At 38.4% G+C, this 13,505-nt stretch overlaps 1 protein-coding gene across 2 annotated transcripts in view; it reads right to left on the bottom strand.

Annotated features, from left to right (window-relative positions):
- Nucleotides 1–13,505, bottom strand: part of ZNF410 (zinc finger protein 410) — a 35,464-nt gene that overhangs the window by 5,504 nt on the left and 16,455 nt on the right. For both annotated transcript variants that reach the window (XM_063091386.1, XM_063091387.1), the window contains exons 7-11: nucleotides 13,042–13,223; nucleotides 9,392–9,481; nucleotides 3,721–3,846; nucleotides 2,820–2,960; nucleotides 1,274–1,401 (exon numbers count right to left, since the gene is read on the bottom strand). In XM_063091386.1, coding sequence (XP_062947456.1) covers nucleotides 1,274–1,401; nucleotides 2,820–2,960; nucleotides 3,721–3,846; nucleotides 9,392–9,481; nucleotides 13,042–13,223 — 667 coding nt within the window. The remainder of the gene's footprint in view (nucleotides 1–1,273; nucleotides 1,402–2,819; nucleotides 2,961–3,720; nucleotides 3,847–9,391; nucleotides 9,482–13,041; nucleotides 13,224–13,505) is intronic.

Below are 13,505 nucleotides of genomic sequence, written 5' to 3'. Positions count from 1 at the left end.
AAAAGAAATCCTAGCAGTAGTATTAATATGCACACTCAGAACCCTGTGATCCTGGGTACCCCCAGGAATATTATAGAATAATTGAGAATATTTAATATAGAATGCAGAGTCGTGTGAATGATGTAAAAGCTTACTGAGGTATAAAGCTAATAATGAATGGAAAAAGGGAAAAATATGAGAGTGCTGCAAAAAAAAAAAACTATAATATGGAATGGATCCAAGCTACACAGTTTTGGTAAAAGCTTATGCATATGAAATGAGCTCATGATGAAGTCATCTATTCCCACCACACAGACCAATAAAATGTCCTAAGATTCTAGAAGCCTGCCTGGTTTCATTCTGTTTTCTGGGTCAGAGCCAAGACCACAGAGTTGAAAGTGCTTAAAAATCAACCTAACACTCCTCTTTGATTGATTGATTGATTGATTGATTGATTGATTGATTTTTATTTTTATTTTTTTTAAAAGATGACTGGTAAGGGGATCTTAACCCTTGAGTTGGTGCTATCAGCACCACGCTCACCCAGTGAGCCAACCAGCCATCCCTATATGGGATCCGAACCCGTGGCCTTGGTGTTCTCAGCACCACACTCTCCCAAGTGAGCCACGGGCCGGCCCCTCCTCTTTGATTTAGATGGTGGTTCTCTTTCAACAGGCAAGTGAACACATTCCTGTATACCCGGGTGGCTCAGCCTGGTATCTCCCAGACATATGACCCTAGTAGAATAAATGATAATTATTTTTAATAATCCCTTTTTGCTCAGGGACCACTCTGTTCCAGGATATTATTTTCTTTATAAAATGAAAGGAGCATGTTGATGATACAGGGAGAGAGAACAGCAGGAATAGATATTCACTGAAGAATGTGTATAAAGGGGGGAGAGTGTGGTGCTGATAACACCAAGGCCCCGGGTTCGGATCTCATATAGGGATGGCCGGTTAGCTCACTGGGTCAGCATGGTGCTGACAACACCAAGTGAAGGGGTAAGATCCCCTTACCGGTCATCCTAATTTAAAAAGAAAAAAGAGAATGTGTGTAAAGGAACTTTAAAGCTGAGAGTCCCAGCTGTGACAGTTTAATCTCCCAATTCACAAGACCCTCCCATTCAGGCTCCTTTCAAGCTGGACTCATGTTTAGCTTAAAGGAAGATATTACGGTCAAAGTTTTCAGGAAATGGAAACCGGAGAATTTTTCAGATCCTCTAAACTAGATTCCCACTCATTCTCCACATCAGTTGCCACTGAAACAAAGTAAGGCCTAGAGACAGTTTTACCTCCTGTGGATTTACTGCAGTTAAGACAGAAACTTCATATGATTGCCTCCCTGACTGCATGGTCACCAAGTGATGTGTCACATCAGGCACTGAAGACAGGGGACGTGGGGATCCTTCAGCAAGCACCTCTGTGAAACAAGAGAAAAATGTTTCAATAAAATGTGAATCCACAGATATATCTTACCTGCATCACAGCCTTTCATTAGGAACTCCAAAAACTGTTCCCTGAACATCCCTATATTTCCTCCAAGTTAATTATCCTGTCTGATAATAATTATCAGTAAATCTGGAAAGTATTACAAAAGGAGGGAGGGAAGAAAAAGCAAGATAATCAAGAGCTGACCATTTTTCAATGTATCGATTTAGAATCATATGGCTTTTGCACTGTTATCTGGATTAAAACTGTTTATGAAACAGGGCAAAAGCTGCTTAGGCAGGCAGATCAAGGAACTAGAGCTATCCATTAAAGTAGTCACCAATGATACTAATAACAGTGCAAGTCAAACCTGGCTTTAAAGTTCCTACTCAGCGTCCCTTCCTCCCTTAAGACTTTCTTCTTCAAGTCTGGCAAAACAGCTCCATGCAATTTCTGTGCTTTATTAGTATCATTCATGAAACAGGAGACTTATTGTGGTATCACAATCTGGGGCTTGTAGGCTCCATATAGAAGTTACGAAAACACAGACACTATAACCAAAACTGACTTGAGTAGGATAAGAGTAACTAAAACATAGGACTTCACATGCTTATTAAATGTTCATCAGTGGGATCACCATGAAAATCTTTTGGAAATAGTTTACAGATATATCTCACTTAGCCCTCAAACAAATTAAAAGTTTCTTCTAGGGGCTTTCTAGCTTATACTGTTCCAGACTGTACCATATACTTTAACGTTTGCTTATACACTATCATCTATTCGCTCAATGTTGTTTCCTATACATATGTAAGTTTTGACTTCTTAACTGGATTTTAAGGTCCCTATCTTCTACTTTTGTCTTTCTCCTGGTGCCAAGCACACAGTAGGCACTGAATAAATGCATGCTGACCTCACCTGTTAAGTTTTTCAGAGAAGAGGGCCTGGCCTGTGTAACTTGGGTGAAATTTCTATACCAAAGAGGGGCAACTGTTTCCTAGAGAGCCCTTTCTTTTCTCCAGAAGATATGGCTTTAGAAGATATGGAGAAATTGCTTTACATCTCCTCTGTAAAACCTGGTTATATTCTGTTTAAATGTTTTAAAAGTTAAGTTCTTCCATAACTGCAACAGGAAAGATAGAAATAGTTGGGCTAGGATGCTAGGATTATAGATAATTTTCTCTTTTAAAAATTTTTTCTCTTTATTCTTTTGTTACATCATGTTCAATGAGATTTTTTTTTTACAGATCCACTTATCCACTCCAGAGAATAAGAACACAAATGCTACTCAATCATACTACAACTACTCACAAGAAATGAGATTAATTAAAACTTCCATTTTGGAAACATCCCATTCTTTAGCCCCTTGTTGCAGCCCACTTTCCCCAAATAAAGGAGAGTTGGAAGTCTTACCATCATCAACTCCCAGGATAGAACTGGAATTTGGTAGGTTCAAGGACTCTCCACCAAGGCTGGGCTGGGAATTCACAGACACCAGGTTTTTACTGGGTACTGAAGCCTCTTCAAGCAAACTACTGCCCATGAGTGGCTCAGCTGCACAGAGAATAGGATGTTAGAGACATACAGCAGTCAAGGCTGTGCCTGGTCCTCATTTTCCTTCACAAGGAAGCTGGACTTCTCTTTCAGAACTAAAAGTTAACCTATATCTTGAACACCACCTCCTATTTCAGGGAAACGAAAATAAACCTAGAATGGAAGAGTTGAGCCTTAGGGATAATTATTCTTGCTTGTGATCAGTATCTGAAGAATTGGCATATGAAATGGGATGGGTGGATCCTTAGAAAGGAGCATTTAGAATGAAACAATTGATTAAGGAAAGACATAGAAAAGGAATAAGAATTTAAAAAGTTATTAAATTTAAGGTAGGGCAAAAAGGTAGTCATGACTGATAAGTGAAAAATGTTTAAATTCTTGTCATACAGAAGTCTTTTATCACCATGCTATTCAAATGCTGCTTCATGGATCAATATAAGTACTAGTTCCCATCACACTCACTAGGGGAACTCTTTAAACTACAGATTCTGGGATCTTACAAATTATTTCATTTATCAGGTTGTTTTAGGGTTTGGGGGTAGGGGGGACCAAGGAGAACAAACAAAAAAATACATGTTTTAAAAGCCTGCAGAGGATTCTACTGTACAGCTACATTTGGAAACCATCAGCCTATCAAATGAGACCAGTCTCTCTAGGCAAAACAGAATCAGAACATTTCCAGATAACCAAGTAGGCCAACGATTTGGCTCTTTGTACCTAGAAGTTACAGCCCTTCGCTATGTAGACTCCCCCTCCTCACCAGTTTGCTCTTGTTCTTGACTCCCAGCTGCTCCCAGCTGCAAGTGATGCTTTTTCATATGCACATTCCTGCTCCCACTCTGAGAGAAGGTCTTCCCACAGACTTGGCACTGATGAGGCTTCTCTCCTGAAACAGGGACCAGATTAAGACAGGAAGGTCAAAAAGGATACACTTCTGACAGCAAGAGAATGGACCCAAGACCTAGAAGGAGAAGCCCAGAGAATGTTAATCTAAATGTAAGAGGCTGCTCCTTCTCCCATTCACCACCTTCTCCAGCCTCTCAACTCTCAGTACATAGAGAAGGCAGGAAGAGTACACCAGGAAGGCTTAGCATACTCATTGCTCCCAGTCACCAGTCCTTTCCAGATCTACTATAGTGCTGCCTTCGCAAAAACTCTTTTGTATAGAATCATGGCAGACACACAAAGTATTTACTTCCCTTTTCAGATAGTCATCCGTGGACCTCTAAGACACACACCTTTCTCAAGAATTCCAATCCTGGGTTCATAATAACCCCTTGTTCTATTCCCTGCCATCACTTTTAGGATCTTCAACATACATACTGGTGGTTCTTCTAACATAGTAATCTGAACTTATCTCTATGTCCTCAAGTCCAAAACTGAGTCTCCATTTTACCTACCCAGACAACCATACAGAGCAGGGATCAAAAACATGGTTACAGAGGGCTGGTAGGTAGCAAAAGCAAATAAAAAGGCCAGGTAGGGCCATAGCAACCTAGAGAGTTTCCCCATGAAAGGGGCAGCTATTATTCAGTTCTAGCCGACCGTTGCCATGTTTGGAATGAGGCCTTAACATACTGCCAGATTCACTGATTTTTTCCCCCCAAGAGAAGCTGGAAATGAGGATTTTTAAGTAAAATCTCCCAATTTGTAAATGCTGGGCACATATTTATAATTGATAAAAATATTGTGTAGCAATCTTCGTTGCTAATGGGAATACTAAAGACTACAGTTTCTATGGCAGAGAATCTGACAGTATCTAGAACAATTACAGATGCATTGGCCCTTTGATTTAGGAATTCCACTTCTAGAAATCTGTCCCAAAGCTACAGTGTGGCAAAATGAAAAATAATCTCACTGGCCAGCCATCAAAAAAAATGTTTTTAAATAATGAAATAATCTATTCACAAGGTTATTCACTGCAGCATTACTTAAAATGGTTAAGACTGGAAACAACCCAAATAATAATCACAGACTGAATGAATAAAGCTATGGAATATAAACATGATGGAATACTATGAAGATATAAAAAGGAATAAGGAAAACTATTCTATACACTGATATGGAGTGAGCACAGGATATATTGTTAGGTTACAAAAAAGTACAGAACTATATATAGTATGTTACTTTTGTAAGAAAAAAAAGGGAGGGGCCGAGCCCGTGGCGCACTCGGGAGAGTGCGGCACTGGGAGCGCGGTGACGCTCTCGCCACGGGTTCGGATCCTATATAGGACTGGCCAGTGCACTCACTGGCTGAGTGCCAGTCACGAAAAACGACAAAAAAAAAAAAAAAGAAAAAGAAAAAAAAGGATGTAATAACCTCCAGGACGGCTATTGTCACAGACAGACAGAAACAAGTGTTGGCAAAGACATGGAGAAACTGAAACCCTCATACACTGCTGGTGGAAATGTAAAATGGTGCAGCCACTTTGGAAAACTGTTTGGCAGTTCCTCAAAAAGTTAAATGAGAGTAACCATACAACCCAGCAATTCTAGTTGTAGGTATACACTAAAGATAAACAAAAACATTTATCCATGCAAAAACTTACACACAAATGTTTACAGCAGCATTATTCATAACAGCTGAATCATGGCAAACAACCCAAATCCATCAATTGACAAATTAATAAACAAAATGTGGAATATCCATACAATGAAATATTATTCAGCCATAAAAAGAAGTACTGATATACGCTACGACATTAATGACCACTGAAAACATATGCTCAATGAAAGGAGTGTCACAAAATGCCACACAATTGCATGATCTCATTCAAATGCAATGTCCAGAATAGGCAAATCCATAGAGACAGAAAGCAGATTAATGGTTGCCAGGGGCTAGAAGAAGAGAGGAATGAGGGGTGACTGCTAACAAATATGGGGATTCCTTTTATTATTATTATTTTTAATCATTTCCTGGATATGGGGATTCTTTTGGGGATGATGAAATGTTCTGGAATTGGATAGTGGTGACAGTTGCAAAACTATGAATATACTAAAAATCACAGAATTGCACACTTTTTTAAAGGGGCGAATCTTATGGTATGTGAATTATATCTCAATAAAAAAATAGTATGGGGGAAAAGGGAGGGAAATATTAAAAAAAAAAAAACTCTGCATTTGTGTATATCTGCAAAAAGAAACACCGGAAAAGTAAACCAAAAAGGAATTCAAAACTGGTTACTTAGAAGAGGAAAAGACACAGTGAAGACACAGAACTATAATCAGTACTTCTTTGAATATACCTAACTTTGACTTTACATATTAAAAAGAATAAAATTAAATTTTTAAAAGCCCTTTACGCTTGAAAAAGAAACTGAAACAAATCTATGTATCAGGCTGGTAATATAACAAAACAATTATTAAAGGGTATTTAGACATGGTATTTTGGCTGTAAAGAAAAACACAGCGGCAAAGGTCTGCTGAAAGGTTCTAGAAGCAATGACAACCTAATTAATAACAATGAGCACACATGGCAACCAGACTGTGGTTACCTCTAAAAGGAACCAGGACTCCTTGGAGGAATGGCTAATTCCAAGTCTGAGGCAAGCATGGGATATCTTGTGCCAGAAAGCAAAGAACCTATCAAAGACTAATGAGTCATGTCAAAAGCATACAGAAGCCAACATGAGAGGCTCCTTTTGGCCATAGATAACATAATTTGAGCATCAAAAGTAACAATCACTGGCTAGCTGTCCCTGGCAAAAAGTAACCACCAGTCAATAGCCTAAGCATCCACCTTAAGAACTAGAAATAAGAGCAAATTAAACGAAAGCAAAGAAGAAAGGAAATAACAAAATTTAGAATAGAAATCAATGAAACAGAAAAACAATAGAGAAAGTCAATGAAATCAAAAGCTGACTCATTTAAAAGATCAAAAAATGGATAAATCTTTGGTTAGAATAAACAAGAAAAAGGGCTGGCTGGTTAGCTCAGTTGGTTAGAGTGCAGTGTTATGACACCAAGGTCAACTGGTCAATAGACCAATTCCAATAGTTGAGAATTACCAAAACTGAACCAAGAAGAAATAGAAAATCTGAATAGATCTATAGCAAGAAACTGAATCAGTAATTAAAAGTCTTAGCACAAGGAAAAGCTTAGGTACAGACAGCTCCATTAGTGAAAGCTGTCAAGTATTTAAAGAAATAATACTAGTCCTACACAAATTCTTCCAGAAAACAGAGGGGAAGGAAATACTTCCCTACTCATTTGAGGCCAGTATTACCCTGATACAAAAGCCAGGCAAAGACATCATAAGAAAACAACACTATAGACCAAGTGGGATTTATCCTAGGAAGGCAAGACTGGTTTCAAATCCAAAAATCAATTAATGTAACATACCATGTTAATAAAATACATTACAAAAACAACATGATCATCTCAATAGACACAAGAAAAGCATTTGAAAAGATCCAACACCCATTTATGACAGAAGCTCTCGACAAACTAGGAATAGAAGGTAAATTCCTCAATCTGATAAAGGGCATTTATGAAAAAACTACAGCTAACATCATTCTTAATCATGAAAAACCAAATGCTTTCCCACTAACACTGAGAACAAGACAAAGATGCCCACTTTCACCCTTCTATTCAACACTGTATTGGAGGTTCTAGACAGTGCAATAATGCAAGGAAAAGAAATTATCTTATCTTTAGCCAAAAGGAGCCTCTTCTTAGAACTTGTCATCGTATAAAAAACTGCTTCATCCCTAAGATCTCAACTCTGAAATTCACATCCCTGATTGGTTACACCCCTCCAACTCTATTGCTCCTTGCTGTCCTCATCATGAATAATTCCCAGTTCCTCCTCTCCACTCCTGTACTGGCTTCCCTTTGCTTTCCATGGCCAGACGTTTCAACAATTACCTGATTCCATTCTAGAGTCTCTCCGTCTTGAGTTCTCCTCATCTTTGGCAAGTCTCTGCTCTGAATAACTTCCATGGTCCATTTTCTCCAGTGCCCAGCTTTTAAACTGTTGAGCAGTATTGGAGAAAAGCCATGAAATCTGAACAGGTCTACCAAAAAGTTATGCTGTCTACTCTCAGCTGTGCCCTCACTCACTGCTACTTCCCAATCCTTTTAATCACTCTAATTGACTCAGTCAATCAAATTCTGAAAACCTACCACGTGCCAGGAATTTTCCCATCTCCAAGAAGCTTACAGGCTAGCCTACAAGCTCCCTTTAATACTCATCACTGTCTCTTCCAACACTTTTCTAACCCCTGCTCATAAATACGTAAACCAGCCTGATAACTGGAAAGGCCAACTTTTCTTCATTTTCACTACCATGCTTCTTCAATCACTAGTCTTCACTTGCTACATCTATTTCCACATCACTTTATATCCAGTCAATTGTGGGGTTGAATATTCTTCCACTGGGCTTTTTTCCATGCTCCTCGCCACTACCCTAGAGAGGCCTTCTTGACCAGATTTTAAAAAACAGTCTTCTCATCTCTTCCTGTTTCAGTTTAGCTTATGCATCATCGCCAGATTAATCTGCAGTATGCTGAGTTCTCATCAGGTTGTATCTTCAGTAAGTGCCACAAACTCTCCTTGCTGGCTCGCTAGGCCCTTCTTAAACTTCCTTTCCAGCCTTACTCTGAATGTAATTTACCATGTCCCATAGGAAACAGTCCCTCTAACAATACACAGATTTTTCCCTGGACTGCACCTGACTTCTGTTTGGGAGTTTGTTGTAGGAGGGAAGGAAGGATATCACTTTAGCTTTTTCTATTGAGCTTACAAGATCTGGTTGTTGCAGAATATTTTCAGATATTTTAAAAGACATTTTTAGCAGGGAAGACCACGTCATCTGCATAGAATGAGCAAATTGACAGGAGTTATAGGGAATTAATTTAAAGGTCCAAAACAGAAAACAGATCACTGAGTCTTACTCCTCTCTCCTCTTCCACACTTTTGGCAATAGGGTTTCTGGTTCTATTCACCAAAGGCATGGTTTCTGCAAAAATGATGACTGAAGCAGGATCACTAATGCCTCCTCAGAAGGCAGTAATATTACTAGTGCTGCTACCGCTAACATCAATCTTTCTACTTTCTTCTGATTTGAAATCCTCCCTCAGAGAAATGAAAATGTCAATTCCTAAAGAACAGGATGCATGTTTGATGTAACTTACAAAACACACAGTATAGTGCCAAACGAACTGGCTGATCTCCTCAAAAAAAGGTCTAGATTAGAAAGTAGCTCAGTGACTCAGCTAACAATAATTAGATTCTCCACCTTGATTATAAGGCCCTTGAATGCAATGCAATTAAGGGCCTTGATTTCTGATTATGTGATGATGTTTTATTTACCTTTATAGTGAGCAGTCTGTTTCTTTTTAGATTTCTTTATACCACCACCCCTCACCCCACCCTTTTACCCTCTTATCTTTCCTCTTCCTCAAATCTACGAATAGCACAGGTTCTAATACCTGAGTGAACCACCAGATGTTTTCGGAGGCTAGAATACTCAGCAAAGGAACGGCCACATCCTTGGGCTTCACAAAGGAAAGGCTTCTCTCCTAAAGAAAAAATGAGATAAAGACTCAGTCTTCTGATGAACTTTCTATTATTCTCTTTTCCCATCAACTTTATTGTTTCTAATGACTTACTCACTCTGATTTGTTTGATTCATGCTGTTTAATTTCAGCTGGGCTACCTGGCAAGTGCAGCCTCTCAATGATCTCCTAGTATACAGCCCACCAGACAGCCCTGCCTTTCCTAGAACAGCTGCTTCTGAGCCTCATACTTCCTTCTCCCTACTGGCTCAAGGGCAGACCCCTCCAGCTGCACTGAGCCTTCTCTTCTTCAGTGATCTATCCATTCCCTCTGAGGAAATCATGATTAACAGTACATGAGGGTACTTAAAAAATTTTGTGAAAAAATAGAATTAAAAGATAATACAAATCTTTCCATAAAGTTTTTGAAGTACCCTTGTATATGCTGTCAAGACTTTTACCTTACATCGATTCTCTTTAAAACTCAGTTTCTAGGTCCATTTAAAAGTACAGATTTTTTAAAGGTAACAAAATAGATCATTATATAGTCCCATATTATAAAGCAAACAAATGAAAACAGATAGTCACTGAGGTACACAAAAAAGCTGTAACAATATTGTAAAAGTGGCTATATCTAAGTAGTGGTATTACAAATTATTTGTGCTTTTCTGTAATTTTCATTTTCTACAATATTTGTTATTTTAAAAGTGAAAGCTGCATGGCTGAAACTGAATAAAGTGTACTAGATGACAGTAATTACTAGCTGACAATAAGTTAATTTCTTAATTTTGATACTATACTGTGGCTACCTAAGATATCACGTTTTGGGGAAGCTGGGTAAAGGACACACAGAACTCTCTGTACTATATTCGCAACTTCCTGTAAATCTATAATTATTTCAAAATCAAAACTGAAAAAACTCAAAGATGCAGTCTCTATCCTCCAATGGTCACAGACTAGTGTGAGAGAGACAAATGTAATCATAAATAACGTTTATATAATTCCTGTACAAAAAAAGTGCTATAAATATAGAATTCTAATTGCAAACATTTTTTGAAAAAGGCTAGATTTGAGCTGGTCTTAAAACATGACAAGAACGAAAGAGAATTTCAGGCACAAGGAATAGTGTGAGCAGAGCCTTGAAACTGAGAGTGCCCAAGGCAAGTTCGGAAAATGGCCATCAAGGCTGGCATGGTGACAACACAGGAGCTGAGCCTTATACGAGCAGCAGCACTGCCCTAGAGGATACTGTTCTTTTAGACTGTACCAGACAGTTTAATGTTCGTGATTCCCCAGCGGTCTGTAACTTTCTTAAATGCATATCTTTATACTCACACCTATCCCAGAATGCTAGGCAACTCAAAGTCGCTAAAATGCTATAAAATATACTAATACATATGACAGAATAAATGTCAGAAAAACAGATAGTTTTAGTAATAACAAGGTCAAATGTTTAACAAAATGAACTAAAGAATTAAAGAAAAAGGAGATGTAGAAAACGATCCTACTTCAGAATCTAATGGCATGAGATCTCTGTATCAGGCTGGCTTAAGGGACATGGCCTCCCTATTAGGAACTGAGAAGATGGTGATTGTACTGAGATAAGGGACACAGGAAAAGGAAGAGGAGGTTCAAGAGGCAATGCAGCATAATGGTTAAGATGGGCTTTGAAGTCAGTTAATCTTGAGTTCAAATTCTGACACTACCACTTAGTATGGGGAAGATCTCTGAGAATCAGCTTTTTACCTATAAAATGAAGATAATATAAACTCAAAAGATTATTTTGAGGGTTAAATGAGAAAGTACAAGTTAAATATTCAACATAGTGTCTGATACATAGTAAGCCCTCATAGAAAGCTACTAAAATTACTATCATTACTACTAATAAAGATTCGGGGTCAATTTTGACACCTGAAATAAACTGAGTTGTCAGCATTTAAAAATAAAATCCTCGGAAAAGCTTTGGAGTCAGATCAGAATTCAAATTCCAGCTCTGCCATTTCCTATTTTCATGATGCTGGGCAAGTTACTTGATTCTCTAATCTTCTGTTTCTTCATTTATAAATATATCTGGGGCTGGCAAGTTAGCTCAGTTGGTTAGAGTGTGGCATTATAACACCAAGATCAAGAGTTCAGATCCCCAAACTGGCCAGCCACAGAAATGAATGAATGAATGAATGAATGAATAAATAAATAAATAAATAACATAATGTATGAAGTTACCTTGAAGATTAAATGAGATAATGTATGTGTGGCTGGTACATATTAAAGTACCTCAATACGAGTAAATGTTAACTTTTATTATTATATTGTTATTGAGATTCAATCTGTGAGGCATCCAGGGAGAAATGACTAAATTGAGGCCTGAGATTACAAGAGAGTACCATGAGTGAAAAGGAAGGGGCCTGAAATTATGAAATTGGTGAACAATTAAGAGATTAACAGGGATGAGAGCTAGCAAGAGTTAGAAAGAGGGAAAGAAAAAAAAAACAGGAGAAAGTCAGGTCAAACTTTGAAGTAAAAGAGCATTTTAAGAAGATGTTCAGTATTAATGCTACAAAGATGAGTAGCACAAGGATGAAGAGGTCACTGAATCTAATAATAAGGCACGATGAACTCTACTTCTTCCCTTATCTATTCGGCTAGATGGTTTTCCTGTTCTTTTATTTAAATTGCTTTCTTGCAACAAGTATAGTTTATTCTCTCCAGAAAGAGCTCAGAACAAAATTATTCTGTCCCCAAACATACCGAGGTTGTGTCAATTTGTGGCTTTGGCTCAGGCCTCACTTTTTAAATGCCCTTTAATTGTACTTGCTGTGATTTTGGCAATGCAAAAAGGAGACAAAGAAAGTGACAAGAAAGTGGAGAAGAGTTACATACACATCCTAAGATAGTGGTCTGGGTTCAGTGATTAAGCTTTGGCAAGAGACTAGCACATGCTGCACCAAGTGGCTTAAAAAAATCACCCTTAGACTCTTAGACTAAGAGTCAAGGAGTCCTCATTTTGCTCCTTTGATATTAACATGCTCTGTGACCCAGAACAAGTTACTTCTCCATTCTGTTTCTCACGTGAGGCTCTAACACCAGCCTCTACTTGTGGCTCTAACTGTGAGGCTCATTCCTCAAAGTCAGGAATTATATCTTTATCTTTTGTATTTTTTCCCACCTTACTCCATTTAGCCCCTAAAACAGGCTCTGTATGGTTTGTTGACTCAATAAATGTTACTGCCCAAAATTACAACTGTGCAATGTTCAGAGAGATTTGAAAACAGACTCATTAGAGAGATTTGAAAACAGACTCATTTTGTCCATATCTCCTCATATCATTGTTATCTAAGAAGGTCTTATATCCCCTCCTACATGTAATGCTTTTGGAGGCAGAAATCAACAGTGTCCATTCTTCACACAGATGTAATTTCAATAAATGTTACTGAATGAATCAAAAAGTGCCAAGAGGCATTTGAAAAAAAGAAATCCCATCTTCAGAGTTCTAGTAACAACCCTAGACCTTCACTTCTATTCCCATTTAAGCCTTCCCTAAAAAGAGGCAAGCAAGCCCAAGGAAACTGGAGGGCTGTACATACCTGTGTGGATGCGCAGGTGGTTCTTCAGGTTTCCAGCTGTAGTGAACTGCTTACCACAGCTAGACTCAGGGCACATAAAGGGCTTCTCCCCATTGTGGGTTCTCATGTGCACCTTCAGCCTCTGCAGTACATAGAAGCTTTTCCCACAACCTTCTGCAGGGCAGATGAAGGAGCGGTCATTTCTGCAAAAATAACCATATAAGCAAAAATATCTGAAAATACTCTTGGCCAGAGATGATAAGTCAAAGCTCCTATTGACTCTCAAGGCAGACACTAAATCCCAAACCTAATGCATCAGGATAACCCAAAGAGTTTGTTAAAACTACAGGTGCCTAGTGCCCCTACCCACCTCAAAATACTGATTTCATAAGTTTAGGATACAGACCCAGGCTTATGTTATTATTTGTTAAGGTCTCAAAGAAACTATGTTTTATAATGAGAACTTTTCCTCTAAGACTTTTAGA

Source organism: Cynocephalus volans, chromosome 3 (genome assembly GCF_027409185.1).
Source record: "Cynocephalus volans isolate mCynVol1 chromosome 3, mCynVol1.pri, whole genome shotgun sequence".
In the NCBI taxonomy this organism is placed as follows: Eukaryota; Metazoa; Chordata; class Mammalia; order Dermoptera; family Cynocephalidae; genus Cynocephalus; species Cynocephalus volans.
This window is presented reverse-complemented; position numbering and strand designations above follow the sequence as displayed.